At 49.7% G+C, this 16,518-nt stretch overlaps 1 protein-coding gene across 2 annotated transcripts in view; it reads right to left on the bottom strand.

The window, feature by feature from the left end:
• LRRK1 (leucine rich repeat kinase 1) overlaps positions 1-16,518 on the bottom strand; it is a 126,340-nt gene that overhangs the window by 40,397 nt on the left and 69,425 nt on the right. For both annotated transcript variants that reach the window (XM_039235056.1, XM_039235057.1), the window contains exons 6-14: positions 14,615-14,841; positions 12,965-13,092; positions 12,464-12,627; positions 11,533-11,670; positions 8,808-8,920; positions 7,640-7,716; positions 2,461-2,590; positions 1,672-1,784; positions 886-1,100 (exon numbers count right to left, since the gene is read on the bottom strand). In XM_039235056.1, the coding sequence (XP_039090987.1) occupies positions 886-1,100; positions 1,672-1,784; positions 2,461-2,590; positions 7,640-7,716; positions 8,808-8,920; positions 11,533-11,670; positions 12,464-12,627; positions 12,965-13,092; positions 14,615-14,841 (1,305 nt within the window). The remainder of the gene's footprint in view (positions 1-885; positions 1,101-1,671; positions 1,785-2,460; positions 2,591-7,639; positions 7,717-8,807; positions 8,921-11,532; positions 11,671-12,463; positions 12,628-12,964; positions 13,093-14,614; positions 14,842-16,518) is intronic.

Here is a 16,518-nt window from a genome sequence, read left to right on the forward strand (position 1 = left end):
GAACTGGAATTTCCCACTTGGGAAGTGACTTTGTACAAAGGGCCCTAAAACAAAACCTGTCTCTGGTTGGCGCTGTGCTGGGGAAATCATGCAGTCTCTGGCCACAATGCCCCGAGGTTTCCCCCGAGTGGCCTCCTTGCACCTGGGTCCCTGAGTGGCCCCTGTGACTGCAAATAACTTCGACAGGTGAGGGAGGTGTTCCAGGTGTGCGTTCCTCCCCCGCATTGCTGCTCGCAGTTCTGCATTCTATATTCTGGGATATTCTACCGCTGCATCCTTCTATAGGCTCTCTTCTCTGATTCAAGTACAAGGCAATTTTCATTCTCCTTTGTCTCATGCTGAACGCAAAACAAGATGATTCACGGGTTCACCAGGTAGGGGCTTGAAAACAAGACTTTTCAGAACTTGGGGTGAAAGCCAGTGTCAGATAGGACAGTGTGTTCATTCCAGGGGGTGCATTCTCAGCCTCCTCACAAGGGGCAGGTGCTGCCGCATCTCACTGTCTGTAGCAGCAGTTTGCTCTCGGCTCTGGGGGGCAGCTACCCCAGACCACTTGAATTGCAATCCTTAGAGCCAGGAGTGGCGAAGCCTGGCCACCACTGTCTTCGAAAGCTCATCAAAGAAATCTAACGGATGGCCAAGGGTAAGAACCACTGGCCCGAAGCTTCAACTTAACTATAACAGAACTATGAAGTTTAAGAAATTATTAAGAAATTATTTACTGCCCTTGACAGGAACTTTGAAACAGTACACAGCAGCCCCCGTAAATATCCTGGGCCCCAGACACCAGGCTGTGAAAATCCCAGGCTCTCTGGAGCGGAGACAGAAGGCGCCCAGGAGAACTCCCTCCCACCATGGGGACTCTGCGCGCCAACCATCCTTGACCTTGGCTCTCGAGCCAGCTGGCCTCTGGAGCTCCCACTTGGTGGTCCTGATGGTGGCCTCGCTGTGCACCACCTGGGGGACCCTCCCCGTCTGTAAGATCTCCAGGAGGGTGGACTTGCCCTGGCGTGGAGGACCCACGATGATCATTTTCATCAGCTTGCACTTCTCCGCTTTCCGCAGCTGAGCGCGCAGGTAAGACAACATCGCTTTGGGGCCTACGCAAAATCACAGAGCGGGGATGGTAGACACTGTGGGCACACAGGCGGGAACATACAGCAAAATCCTGTCGTGAAGGAACACTTTGCACGTGCTCTAATAGGCAAGTTGGGGAGAAGGTGTGATACTAATTACCCCAAAAGTGGAGTCCCAAGTCAAGGTTGTAAAGACAATAACCTTTCTGCCCACAGGACCATCGATACTTCCATCATGTGATCAATGGCAATACTTCGGTGCTCAGCAACAATCACTTTCTAGGTGATTTTACATTATTTATTTATTTATTTATTTATTTATTGAGAGACAGAGAATGAGCAGGGAAGGGGCAGAGAGAGAGAGAGGAGACAGAATCTGAAGCAGGCTCCAGGCTCTGAGCTATCAGCACAGAGCCAGACGCAGGGCGTGAACCCACAACAGTGAGATCATGACCTAAGCTGAAGTCAGACGCTCAACTGACTGAGCCACCCAGGCACCCATAGGTGACTTTACACCAAGCTGCTTCCACCCCAAGGTTCTTAACAAGTGGACTTGAGTCATCTTTCCCAGGGGGCAGTGCTGAGGAAGCCCTACCTTCCTTTCTGATCTCCGTGGGCACGTTGCTGATGTTCAGGTCTTCAATGTCCAGCTGCCAAAGGTTACCCAGCTGCCCCAGCTCTGGAGGGAGCTCACGGAGGCCAGGATTGCTGAAGGCATGCACACACACAGCATGGGAGAACACATGCGCACACACGCACGCACGCATGCACACACACACGTAGCAGCCTGTCAGCCTCTGGGGCCCTGCACCCCAAGCCCGACATCTTGGGCCCCTGCTTTCTCGCGTTCCATTTAAACAGTAATTCCAAAGTCTTTCTCCCTGGGAAGCCAGCGGTACAAGGGGAGTCTTGTCTTCTGCAAATCCCTGTGGCTTAGAACTGGATTCCCTCCCCCAATGTCCACCTTTCTTCTATGTATTACGATGATCCATAAAGATCACTAGTATCTCTTCTCAAAAAGGCAACATAACTGGAATTTTTAAAATATTTTCATCACTTCGCACACTGTCTGAACCCTCTCCCCCCCCACCCTCCCCACCCCCCCAGCAGCGCCTGGCAGTAGGTATCTGGTAAATGGAAGGATGAGGAGCTGTTCCTCTCATTATGACTGAGTCAAGTAGCAAAAGATGCATCAGGGCATCACTGCCCAACCTGCCCCCCAGCCCCCACCTCTTTGACTAAGTCTGGTTCTCAAAGTCCCCCTGCTACTTCCTGGTACCTAGATGGCTTCTCTCTCCCTGTGTCTGTGTCCTCAGATGGGAGCAGGACACCCTGCCTCCCCGGGCCGGCAGAGCCAGTGCAGCTGCTCTGGCTGGGTACTCACTTTCCCAAGTAGAGTTCTGATAGGCTCTTCAGTAGGCAAACCGAGGGGGGGACTGCGTCCAGATGATTGTCGTTCAGACAAAGGACTTCCAAAGACTCACTCAGGAAGGTCGGAAATTCTAGTACGCTGGCTGCAAAGAAATCGCAAAGCAGATTGGATATTTGCAGATAATACTGGCCGGGTACCTGCACAAAATGGTGTGTCCTTTGGAGGACATTTTGGGCAAGACCATCTGAATCAGGTGCTTATCTGACTGACCCAGGGATTCGAATTCGAGGGAATGGTCCTACAGACACTGTTGCCCGTGTGCAAAGACGAAAAGACAGGACACTCAACGGCACAGCGTTTGTAACAGCGAAGACAGAAGATGGCTTACATGTCCCCCCCCCCCAAGGGGGGTGGCTAATGAATAATGGGATAGGGTTCAACTATCACAAAGCACGGGGAAGGTCTACACGCACAGGAATGAAGGGATACTCAAGAGCTATTGGTGAACTGAAAAGCAAGGAGTGGCATCAGGCATCCAGAAGGCTTAACTTGGGAGCCGCAAGAATGTGTGCAGGCATGTGAGCAAATACACACCCATGCATTCGTGTGCATATGTTACATGTACGTGTGCTATCTGCACACGTATATGCTAGTGTCATTTATGTGCACACCACACAGCCACACAGGTACATAAGTGTGCTCTATAACATAAGCATATGCACACACACCACCCACGTGTGTGCATGTTACGTGCTGCTATAGGCATGTGGTTATACACAGGGACGTATGCACATACATGTCTTACAAGTATATCAGACACAAACATATCTGTTACTTGAGACACAGCAAATTCCGTAGTTGTCTCTGGGGCAGGGGATGACTAGGACGCTGGATATCCATTCCACACCTTTGGCACTGTTCAAAGATTCTGTTTACCATGGACATGCATTACCTCTTCAATTACAAAAGAGCCAGGCAACTAGAAAATAACATGATCGGCTCAATTTTTAGGCTTCCTAAGATGGCATTCTCTGAAAAACTAGCCAGCTGTCTGGTATTTAAGCGACTTCATTAATTAGGCTAATTAGCAGACTCCCATTAAAATCATGTCACATGTGCTCTTCCCAGGGGCACTGGAGGGTGGGAGTGGAGAAAGACCATGGCAGGGAGCTTGAACTTGCACGCTGATGGGGATGAGAGGCTTAGGTTTCTAGTAGGGTCTCTGAAGTGCCTTATCCTCCCTGGTCAGGCAGGGAGGGGGACAGAACTGCAGGCCCCTGAGGGTCCCTTTCAGCTCCAGTTCTGAGAACTCAAGATAAAAGACCGGCCCAAAGCCCTCTCCTCCGGCCCTCTGCCAGCCAAGCGAGATAGAGAAGCTGGGATTCTTTTGTTGGGCCGGAGCGACTTTCCGCTGCCCTTGATCACAACTTCCTCCCTGCGCTCTGGCTCTCCTCCACACATGTGGCCGTGGTATCAATGCTAATGGGGGTAACCTGGCATCAGAGAATATTCTGGGAGAGATGATAATACTGAAAGCAGTGCCTAGAAACCCCACCCAGTCAGCAGCCACGGGGGTGGGGGGGACTCAACGCAGTGGCTCCTTTAGAAATAAAGGTGCGACATGCTTTTTATTTTTATTTTTTAATGTTTTATTTATTTCTAGGCGAGAGAGAGACAGTGTGAGCAAGGAAGGGTCAGAGAGAGAGGGAGACACAGACTCTGAAACAGGCTCCACACCCTGAGCTGGCAGTCAGCACAGAGCCCGACGCGGGGCATGAACCCACGAACCGTGAGATCATGACCTAAGCGAAAGTCGGACGCTTAACCAACTAAGACACCCAGGCGCCCCCGACATGCTTTTTAAAGAGTTGGCTTTGGACATAGGAAAATGCTCAAGAGGACTCTTTCTCCCCAGTGAAAAAGAATGATCAACTTCAGCCTGCCCCAAGACACGCTGAAAGAACACAACAATGAGAAAGGCTCCCTTACTTCCCAGAGAACACACTCTGAACACCTGGCCTCTGTGAGTTCCAATTTTCCAGTTTGACCTTGGTGTTTACGAAGCCTCTCTAAGTAATGGATGGATGGAATCAGCAATTACCACTGCATTGACAGCACCTGTCACGGCGTGCCCGGCCTGGTGCAGAAACTATGGAAACGGGGCTGCGTGAGCATGGCCTGAGGTATTTATGAACTGTAATTATTTATTCATAAGTAATTTATGACTCCGCTGGTCTGAATTTTACCGTAAAAACAGCCGTCCAAATTATTTTTGGACGAGGCCGCTGCACAAATAATGACTACTTGAATGTACATAAATCTCCTCGGAGTTCTACTCTCCATCTGCAAACAAGTTATCTTTTATAGATAATTCCTTACCCAAGGATCCACAGCCCTGAGAGAATCACCCCACTGAAGGAGAATTTGCAATCCCAGGTGTGGGCCTCAACTCCTGAGACGAAATCTAGAGACTCAAGAGGTCTTTGTCATGTGCTGATGCTACGACCCACCTCTGCCAGGGAAACTGCCAAGCCATGTGGCCCTCCTCACCCAGCTCCCCAGACAGGCTCCTGAGGGGCCACCGGCAAGGTCATTTTCCAGAATGTTGGCGCACGCTCCATTGTGCTTCTCATGGTGTGCCTTTGGCCTTGTGCTCTGGGAGCCTCACAAGGGAGCAGCTGGTCCTGCTTAGTGTTGGGCCCACCTCCTCCTGTGAGGCCTGCATTTCTAAATTGGAGACACCTTTCTAATCCACTCGTAATACACGAGGCTCAACCCGCAGCAATGGAAGCACGACTGAGACGCAGCCCTGCTATGCTTCTCGTGCATTATCATCATCCCGTTTGGGCATCGATGAGAAGAAAGTGTTTGTTTCTCCTTCCTTCTGAGTGAAATCCCTGTGTCTAGACTCAATTTCCAAAGCCCCAAGGCCCTTCATTTAAAAAACAACCAGTTACGAGGGGCACGTGAGTGGCTCAGTCTGTTGAGCGTCCAACTTTGGCTCAGGTCACAATCTCATGGTTCGTGGGTTTGAGCCCCGCATCTGGCTCTGTGCTGACAGCTCCGAGCCTGGAGCCTGCTTCGGATTCTGTGTCTCCCCCTCTCTCTGACCCTCCCCTGCTCACATTCTCTCTGTGTCTTTCAAAAATGAATAAAAACATTAAAAATTTTTCAAAAAGGACCAGTTATGAAATTCCCAATTGTGTGTCCCCAGTACTTGGTTTAGGGCCTCTTCATTTGTTACAGGCGCCATTTGGACTCCCTTTTCTGCAAACTGTTTATATCCATTGCCCTCTCCTGTTTTTTTTTTTTCTTTTTTTTTTGCGGGGAGGGGTTGTCTTTAAAAGAAAAACCAATTTGTAAGCAGTCTTTGTATATCAGGGACTTAACTCAATTTATGTTGCCACAATTGGCGTTGCAAACATTTCTTGTCTGTTTGCATTATGATTTGGTTTATGATGCCTTTTACTGAACAAACCTTTTATATTTTTACAAAGCCCAAAATTTTGGTCCTTTTTCTAAAGACTTCTGGATTTCCCATGTAGTTTTTAAAGGTCTTCTCCACCCCAAGATTATACATATATTCTCTTAAATGTTTATTGTTTTCTTTTCCTTTATATTTAAATCTGAAATCCACATGGAAATTGTCATAGTTGATATAAGGAAGGAATGCCTGCATTGTGAGTTTTCCCCTTCCAACTGGACAGGCAGTTACACCACAGTATTAAAACAATCAAACGTTTTTCCCCTACTAAATTGAAATGCCAACTTTGTCATATACTAAACTCCTATATTTACTTCGGTCTGTTCCACAGATGACATGTTACTTTTTCAATCATATGTAAACACCCACACTCGTACATGACTGCTATATATGCATATATGTACATATACACACATATCAGTTCATCAAAAGGCCTAACAGGTGGACAGCCTGGGTCACCTCCGCAAATGTGTCTTGGCCTCTGGCCGTTCTTGTCCCCACCTTACACCATCTGTGCTGAAAGCACTTGCCAACACAAATCAAGTCAAAGAAGAACATTATGTTACATTTCAGTGACCTAAATATTCGTTCCTGTTCTACGGGACAGCACCCTGAGGGACATTTCTGTAGCCACCGCTAGGTTTGGAAGGCTTAGCTTACAGGTTAAAAAAGAGCGCTGGCTGAGTGACTCCAGGGACAGGTTCACACCTTCCCCCATACCTCACAGAAGACAATGAAACGAGAAAAATTTGGTTTTCCTGGAATACTGTCTGCTGAACTGGTCTGGTTCTAAGACTGGTAAAAATACTCCAGGAAAAGTTCTGTTTCTGATGATTTTGGGGGAAGACCCTAAGCCCCCCCCCCCCCGCCCCCGAATCTCAGGCTGGCCAGGACACCATGTGGGGGTGGGGGTGGGGTGACTGTGTGGCCACATGGACTTCACGTGGATGCTACCGTGTGGCAGTAAGGACTTCCCAGTGCTGCTCTTCCCAACCTTGGGGCTGGGGACCCATGGTGCTGGGCTGAAAGTTGGTGGTCACTGAGCAGCCATGGGACCACACCAGCCAGGTGCCAGAGACTGAACTGTGTTCCTCCCTTGGTACATTGAAGCCCTAACTCCCAAAGTGATGATATTTGGAGTCGGAGCCTTTGGGAGATTATTAGGTTTGGATGAGGTCATGAAGGTAGGGTCCCCAGGGTGGGATGAATGCCCTTATAAGAAGAGACACCGGCGGGCTCAGTCAGTCTGTCTGTCTGTCTTTGCGAGAAAACAGCAAGAAGGCTCTCACCAGGAGCCCACCGTGCTGGCACCCTGATCTCAGACTGCCAGCCTCCAGAACTGTGAGAACATAAATTTCCATTGTCTAAGCTAACCAGTTATGCTTTGTGATGGAAGTTTAAGCAGAACGCAACACACTGGAAGCCTCAGTTTCCTCACCTACAAAACGGAGAACCCCAATTCGTGCCTCACCTGTGGGCTTTCAAGAAAGCCTCTAACACATGTACAGCATCTAGGGTAGTGATCGCTCACGGCAGAGCCATCCACTGAGCAGCTACCAGTCTCATCGGACTGCAAGCAGGAAAGGGGGTTCAGGATACATGTAGGCCAAACGGGGAGAGATGACGCCCATGCAAGGGCGACCTCCTGTGGTGGAGCAGGGAACACCCGCCCAGCTGTCTCCTCTGCCCACATAGCCACACACACACCTGTCTCCGTCCCAGAACGCTGGCGCCCTCTGGTGGTAAAAAAGGAAATACGTTTGGTTTTAAGTCCGTCTTCATTTCTGTAGGGGCCAAAAAAAAAAAAAAAAAAAAAGGTCAGATTTTGAGGAAAGCATGGCAAAGACATTACTATTTTGCTGTGATTATATAACGCCAGGCCATGTAGAGATAAGGGAGAAAATTCAATCAGCAGGGTGTTCGGGCCCCCTGCCGCTGCTACGTAAGCACCCACAGCCCCTGCCTGCTAATTGCACTAGTGATGTTCAGAAGTCTTTGGGGGGGAGAAAAACCCTAAAGGAGGTGATCAAACATTGGCATGATCAATGGCGATTTCCATTCTTGAGCTTCTCCATTTCAGGCATGAGTGAGGATTTCTGTGCCTCTCAGGAAGGCCTTTTTCCAGTGGTTGGAAATTACACATTCTCACAGGGGAGGGGGGTCTCTTTGGGGGGTTAATTCTGCTAAGAAATGGGCTTCAGTAATTGAAATCAGCAGGCTGGTCTCCAGGGCCCCAAGGGCCAGCTGTGCTCATCCTCAGATTTTCCTGTTTTATTACACAGCTTTGGGAGTGATTCTTATTCACTGGATGTGCATTTGGGCTGGTGATTGGCCAAAGCTTTGGAACGGAGTGATAGGTTAGGCTGACGCTGACATGAGAACAGTCTCCAGGAGTCTTTAAAACTTAGAAATGGCAGGACACTGTTTTGAGTGAGTTGTACCCTCTTCCAGATTATGTTTTGAAGTCCTAATCCCCAGGATCTCAGAATGTGACTGTATTTGGAAGCCGGGTCCTTAAAGCGGTGCATGAATTAAAATGAGGTCATACAAATGGACTCTAATCCAGTCTGACTGGTGTCTTTCTAAGAAGAGATTAGGATACAGGGAGACAATGTGAGACATAGGGAAAAGGTAGTTATAGTTAAGCCAAGGGGGAGAGGCCGCAGGAGAAATCAACCTTGCTGGCACCTTAGTCTCAGATCCCAGCTTCCAGAACCATGGGGAAATACACGTCTGTTGTTTGAGCCCCCCCAGCCTGAGGTTCTTTGCTATGGCAGCCCTAACACGCCAGTGCAGGCACCAGGCCAGGGGGCGCCTTGACTGCAGATACATGCACAGTTTAGAACTCGCCAGGGTAGAGAGACCCCATGCTTACTTGCCAAATTGGTTTCTGGAAAGATCCAGGGTTTTAAGTTGTCTGCAGGTCCACTTCTCTTGAGGAGGCAGTGCCATGAGCTGGTTGCCCTGTAACCTCAGGAACATGAGGGCCTGGGAGGGAGGGAGAAAGAGAGAGAGAGAGAGAGAGACAGTGAGGGAGGGAGAGAGAGGCAAAGTTACCATTAAACACCAAAGGGAGCAGAAACTGAAGAGAAAGGTCAGTTCCCTGACAAAATGCAGCCAATAGATTAGAATGGATTCATTTTTGCAAAGATTCCAAGAGTGTGGGGTTCAATAGTCTCTTAGAACTCATGAAATTAAAAAAAAAGAACTCATGAAATTATATTGGGGGCATGTGGGTGGTTCAGTCAGTTCAGCGTCCAACTCTTTTTTAAATTTTTAACTTTATTTATTTATTTTGAGAGGGGGAGGGAGGGGCAGAAAGAGAGAGAGAATCTCAAGCAGGCTCAGTGCTGCCAGCACAGACCCCAATGCCAGGCTCAAACTCACAAACTGTGAGATCATTACCTTCACTGAAATCAAGAGTCAGACATTTAACCGACTGAGCCACCCAGGTGCCCTGAGGGTCTGACTCTTGATTTCGGCACAGGTCATGATCTCACAGTTGTGGGATGGTGCACACCCCCTCCGTCCCCCGCCACACACACACAAAAAGAACTCATGAAATTATACCAAACACAGCAAACAGGACAGTTTATACACAATCCTTCCCTCCAGATCAATGGGAGGCAGTTAATTTCAGAATGAAAGGAGTCCAAGTGCTTCTCAGTGTTGGGCCTTCTCAAGAGTTGCAGTTACTCATGGGCCTGGCCTGGGAACCGCAGCCGATGCTGAGGAGGCGGGAGGCAGAGGCATCACACCACAGGGAGGGGATGCAGCACAGTGCTGGATGCCATGGCCTCTTGCGACCTCCTCAGGTGATGCCCCTGCTGGGTGGGGTGGCAGGGACACAGAGACCAGCCGCCCCAGCCGGGCGCCCTCTGCTGGCCAGGAGCCTGAGGTGCCCCCAGCTGACTACTTGGACCCGAGCCCTCCCACTGCCCACCAGTCACTGAGGGGCACAGACTCTACCCTTGGACCTCTAATGTGTTTCACTTGAGATTACAGGGAGCAGATTGTGACCTTTCTTTCTTTTTATTTTTGTAAGTTTTTTAATGTTTATTTTTGAGAGAGAGAGACAACGTGCGAGTGGGGAGGGACAGAAAGAGAGGAAGACACAGAAACTGAAGCAGGCTCCAAACTCTGAGCTGTCAGCACAGAGCCTGACGCGGGGCTTGAACCCACGAACCATGAGATCATGACCTGAGCCAAAGGGGGACGCTTAATCGGCTGAGCCACCAAGCCTTATTGTGACCTTTCTTGATGCCACCAGTAGGAACACCAACTATCCTGTCCTCTATGGTGGTGGCTCAGGAGTGTGAACAGGCTACCTGCTTTAAACTCTGCACTCCATGCACTTGACTCTTCCCTTGTCAAAGGGAGCCCACGCCCCCTCCCCCGCCCGTCATGGCAACCAGCTTGTCACCGGAAGTCGTGCAAGGCTTCCCAGTACCCCCATCTGGAGGGGAAGACCTTGGGCAAAAGCGAAATCCCCCAGGCCGAGTAGTAAGGTTCCAGACAGAGTTCTTTCCCCTCCTGATTTGAGCTTCTGCTCCTGGTGGGAACCAGAAAACTGAGTCGGCAAGCTGCTGGTGGGAAGAAAGGGACCCAGAGCTGGGGACTGACACAGAGGCTCTCCCCCAAGGGCGGAGCTGGAGCAGAGGACTGAGCGCATGGGCGGCGGGGGGGGGGGGGGGCGGTGCCCCGGAGGGTGGCAGTGACCCCTGTCCTCCCCTATCAGGGCCCCCATCGAAACGTGCACACCCCTGCACTTGAGGCCTGATGGCCGTCCTCCCTGAGAACACCCAGATGCAAGGTGCCTTCTTGGCCCTTTTGGGGTCCCCTCACTTTTCCCTGCAGGAGAACCTGGGGGGGCTCAGGTGGCCGTTGAGGCAGGACGGGGGCCGAGGCCTGTGCCCTCTGCCAGGGGCGGCCCTGACACCTTCCTGTAACACTTCTCAGGCCCCGACCTGGGGCTGGCGCCCAGAGCCATGAGATAAATAGGATCTGTGCTCTAGGCCTTTAGGGGCTCCTGTTGGAATGGAAACAGGATCTGCAAACACCCCAAGATGCAAAAGTAGCCCCGTGTTGGTGGGTCGGGGTGGGGGAGAGATACAGAACTGTGGCAAAAGGCACTTTCCTGAATTCACATCCAAAGAAACTTCTAATCTCCAGGAATTCCAGCTCCGCCGCCTTTGGGGAGGGAGACGGGGGCAAGAAGGCCTTGCCCAGCAGTGCTCCCTCGCTGTGCACATGGGCTTCAGGGGGTCCACTGGGGTTGGGGTGGGAGGCAGGCGTCGGAAGGACAGAGACAGAGCAGGTCAGACAGACGGTGCTGGGCTGTGCTTACAGTTTTCACCCTGAAGAGTCCTGGAGGATAAACCCTCACGCTCTCCCTTCCCCTTCACATAGCTGTTTTCAGTTTGCTCACTTCCTCCCAATCCTTGTTCATAAACATGCACATTTTTGACAGCTCAACTGTTTTTTTTTTTTTTTTTTTTCTGGTCCCAGAAGCTCAGGAGAAGCATACAGATTGCGCTGCAAGGTGGAGCGATTTCCTCACAAAAGCTGAAAATGGGAAATAGAGGGCCTGTTAGACTCACATCGAGCTGGAAAAGCCCCAGGGGGACTTCTTTGAGAGCGTTTTCTGAGAAATCCACATCCCTGAGGTGGTGTTTCCAGAAGACGGCCATTTTGTCTGGTAGAGATTCCAGGCTGTTTTTGGATGCTCGACAACATTTCTAAGAGTTCGACGAGAAAGAGAATGAGTCGTTAGCTTTTCAAGCACGTGGGGCCATGAGCAAGACCGTTTCCAAATCTGATGTTAAAAATCAGAATACTACAATAAGCCTCTGTCATAAGCGCCATGGAGTTAAAAGGTTACAAACTGTCATTGTCCCATTTCCTATCCCTTTGCTCCAAGGAAGGGACAGGAATGGTTTCCTGAGGGAGATGAAGGTGGCTCATAGCCCTTTCCCTTCATTCTAGAACATCTGGCCCATTGTCCTTGGAGATAATGGCATGATTCAGGACCATGCCCTAGAGAGGAGCCCGTTTCCCACACACATATGGTCCCACCAGAATGTTAATGCTAGTGAAGGAGAATTTCTTGGTTTAAAACCAACGGCAATAAAACATAAATATTCTTTATGCTATTCCATCCGTTTTAACAAGCAAACTTCCCCAGAAGCAGAAACACCATGTAACTGGCAGTGCCGTGGAGGCAGATGATTTCTGCCTCCCTTCTTTATTCTGATTTGACAGCTTTCTGAAAGGAACTGTGCCCCCCAGAAGTCTTCCTACACCAGACATACAAGCTGTGACTGTGGAAAGTTCTATGGGTGTCATGGCATGAACCTCAAGCCTGGAGCCAGGCGCGTGGGCCTGGTGAGCCACCTGCCTGAGACACTCTTCGGCTGTAAGAGGGGAACAGCAGTGATACTACCTGGTGTGGCCACCGAGGGGCGCAAGTGAGCACACTGAGAGAGCCCTGGGTAATGACCAGCCCTTCCCGATTTCTGGTACAATACTAACCAAAGGGCAGGCCCAGGCATCTGGAAACACCTTCAGGTTATTTCTGGAGACATTCAGATAACTGAGTGACTTGAAAGAATGAAGGAAAAGGGCAGGGAGTTCCGTCAATCTATTGTTAGAAATATCGAGTTCCTGCAGCTTCCGCAAACCAATCCAGTTAGTGGCTAGGGGGAAAAAATAAATAAATATATCGGTAAAGGAAAAAAAAAAGGTCCTATCAAGAAGAACACCACGGGGCGCCTGGGTGGTTCAGTTGGTTAAGTGTCTGACTTCGGCTCAGGCTATGATCTCACAGTTTGTGAGTTTGAGCCCCGCATCAGGCTCTGTGCTGAGAGCTCAGAGCCTGGAGCCTGCTTTGGATTCTGTGTCTCCCTCTCTCTCTGCCCCTTACCCACTCATGCTGTATCGTCTCTGTATTGAAAATAAACAAAACATTTTAAAAATTAAAAAAAAAAAGAATACCACGACAAAGTCAGTCAGGTTACTGATGATATAACATACCGTTTTCTTCTTCAAATAATTTCTCCAAGTAGTTTTTTGAAGCTGTCAGTTTTTGAAGTTTTAAGAGGTGCAGGAACCCCGGTGGGAGATGGGGCAGTTTATTGCTGGAAATGTCAATTTCCAGGAGCCTGTGGTTGGGGAAGAAGGGAGTCAAGGCATCAGAGCAAAGAGGTAAGCACCACTGTTTTGTGTGTCTCTGTATACGTGTTTCTCTTTTCCCCTTACACCAAGCCGAAGAGTGTGCACTGAAAATGCAGTGGTGGGGGGCGCCTGGGTGGCTTAGTCGGTTAAGCGTCCGACTTTCGCTTAGGTCATGATCTCGCGGTTCGTGGGTTCGAGCCCCGTGTCGTCGGGCTCTGTGCTGACTGCCAGCTCAGAGCCTGGAGCCTGTTTCAGAGTCTGTGACTCCCTCTCTCTCTGACCCTCCCCTGCTCACGCTGTCTCTCGCTCTCTCTCTCCTAGAAATAAATAAAAATATAAAAAGAAAAAGAAAAAGAAAATGCAGTGGTGGGATTTGTATTCATTGAATTCATCGTTACCACGTCCCGTGTAGACAAAGAAAATCAGCTGTCTCTGGTGGTCCCTGGTCTCATTGACTGATTGGGATGCAGACCTCTCTCCATATATGATAGCAAAGGAAGCTGGGGCCCTGAAACCTCCTGGATGGCCACAGGGCAGTGCTTTTAGGCACCTGGACCCTGGTTTGATCCCCGCTCAGATGCCACTTGATCTTTAAATGTTTGTGTGCTCGGGGCGCCTGGGTGGCTCAGTCGGTTAAGCATCCGACTTTGGCTAAGGTCACGATCTCACAGTTCATGGGTTCGAGCCCCCCTGTCAGGCCCTGTGCTGACAGCTCCGAGCCTGGAGCCTGCTTCAGATTCTGTGTCTCCCTCTCTCTCTGCCCCTTACCTGCTCATGCTCTGTCTCTTTGTGTCTTAAAAATAAATAAAACATTGAAAAATAAAAATAAATAAAAATGAATGTTTGTGTACAGCCTTCTTCCTCACGGGTTATGTCTGACCCCATGTTCTTTGCAATATTCTCCCTTAACTTCACTTCGAGTCATAGCTCGAAGGCCCAAGTCCTTTAGAAGATGAGGCTTTGCAGGTAGGTATCATCAATACATCCATGAAGGTAAGGTCCTTCCATGGCTCACTGCGCTGCAGGGGGAAGGTGCAGGCCTCTTCCCAAGCTCTCCTCCCCCTCCTCAAAAAAGGAGACCAAGAGCTGCCCACACCATCTACCTGCTGTTAACTCTTTCTATGAGGCCCTTCCCACTTGACTTTCTCTGGGAGGTGGACTGAAAACCTTCCACCAGCCAGTATCTCAGCGGCCTCTGATTCCTGTGTGCAAGCCCAAGACTGGATATCTCGGGCAGGCAGGTCCACGTGGCCACCAGTGAGAGTGTAAATGTGAGCCAGACAAACCACCCCTCTCGACTTCTCTGCGTTCCCCTCGAAAGGAGTCAGGAGGCCTTACTCCTCAGATCTTGTATAAGGGCAGGCGGGACTTCTCTCCCATTCCTGAGAGTTTGTTTTCAAAACCACAAAGGACATTCAGAGAGCTCGTGTAGGGGGAGGGCAGGTCTGGCAGCTGGGTGTGGACGTCCCCAGCCCCACTCCAGGGGGCCTGCATGTGCCGAGTACCTACCTGGAACAGATGATTTCATCCGATGACTGCACGCCAGGCAGTTCCCCCAGGTGGTTGTTGGAGAGGTTCAGCTTCCGGAGGTTGATGAGTCCCCAGGGGATGACGGAGGGGAGGGAAGACAGGCAGTTGTCAGAAAGGTCCAGCTCCGTGATCTGGCAGGAGATGTCGATGAGCCAGTCTAGATCCACCCAGGGCAACTTGAGGTGGGACCATTTCACACGAAGCGCCTGGATTTGGAGAAAGGAGAAAAGCACCCTTGGATGGTGAGCCCACGGCCAACGTAGGCTTGGGATGAAGCAATGATTTGTTCATGTGTGAGTCTGCCGGAGTCCCCAGATGTCAGGATCTTGGCCGGCTTGTAGCTGGCACTGGGGACGTACCTGTTCCCATCTGCACCTGCGTCTCACAGGTAATCTCTGCAAGACTCCACCTCATTCTCCAGCCTCTAGAGGGAGCACGTGTTGCCTCTTACAGGGCAGGAATCTGGCACCTGCTGTGTACAGAGGGAGGCCACCCATACTTAGAGGAGCCTCCCCAGACTGGAGAAGAAGGCTGAAGGTCTTCTGACCTCCCTCCAGGGAGCCAGCCTGCTCTAAGCCAAACTCATAGGAAGCCAAGCCTCCATGGCTAACATCAATCCAGGAAGCTGCGCAATAGCTTCTGGAGCAGTCAGATCATAATGGACAGCTTCACTTTGGCCCTATGTCCAACTTCAATCGACCAGAGAAAGCCAAAATGCTCCCCCTACCAAGCACGTGGAACCCCCCTCTTCTATTTAGCTGCCTCCAGCTTTCTCATTGGCAGCCTCCAGTTGGGGGACACCCAAGGCTTTCCCTTTTCCCCACTATAAAGCTTTCTCACTTTTCTGCCAAGACACAAGCGAACGTAGTTGACTCCCTTCCTAAAGCAAGCTCTGAATAAATCGCCTTTGCTTTCCTCCTTGGGTTGGTCTTTGTTTATTTCCACAAGAGAGAGTCAGAAAGGCCAGCAGCTTGCTGGCAGTAAAAAGAGATCTGGTTAAATACACACGGACAGGGCTTTTCTCTTTCTTCTGGATTATCAAAGCATTTGGGGCTCAGTTAGGTTTCTGGCAGGGGGCAGGGAGGAGGAAATCAGCTTTTGGGCTTGTTTCTCCAAAGCAGCTGGAAAGGCGTATGAGGAAATTAAAGAAACAAAAATCAGTGCTTGGCAAATGGGAGAATGTAATCACCAAGCCCATGGCGGGAAGACCAATAACAACTTGGGGTAAATTTGCTTTCAAAATTGGCAATAGCAGGCAGATTTCCTTATGTGGCCACTAGATGGTGCTATGTGTTGTCTTTATCTCCTTAGCTGAGCTGTCAGGATTGGAAAGGGTCTGTCTATTACACTCTGTGAAAGCTCTGGTCTTTGAACCAGAGTATCTGGTTCATCTGAACCAGGGGATGAAGAACTCTGTCTCTGTCTTATCGCTCTCTCCATTCACGTGGATGAAGAGGGACAGGTGATGACATATTGGACTTTGGGTCAAAAGAATGGAGTTTTAACTTCAGCTAACTTTTTAATAAAGACAAGTCACTCTATTGCTATTTCTATTGTCATTACTGTTCCCCGCCCCCCACAATTTTTAATTTAAAAAATTTCAGGACTGCTGAAAAGCTGAACTTGGATACAGCGAGGACCCCTGAAATGCCCTACCCTTAGATTCCACTGTTAATCTGTCACCACATTTGCTTTCTCTCCTTTTTCTCCACACTTTTCATTTTTGGCTGAATCATTTCCAAGTAAATTATCGCCATCATGGCACACTTCACCCCTAAATACTTCAGCATGTATCTCTGCAGAACAAGCATAGTTTCCTATGTGACCATCAAGTATTTATCATTTTCAAGGAACGAACTCAAAACAATATTATCAAATCCACA

The sequence above is a fragment of the Hyaena hyaena genome, unplaced genomic scaffold (genome assembly GCF_003009895.1).
Source record: "Hyaena hyaena isolate Hyena2069 unplaced genomic scaffold, ASM300989v1 scaffold_95, whole genome shotgun sequence".
Classification (NCBI taxonomy): Eukaryota; Metazoa; Chordata; class Mammalia; order Carnivora; family Hyaenidae; genus Hyaena; species Hyaena hyaena.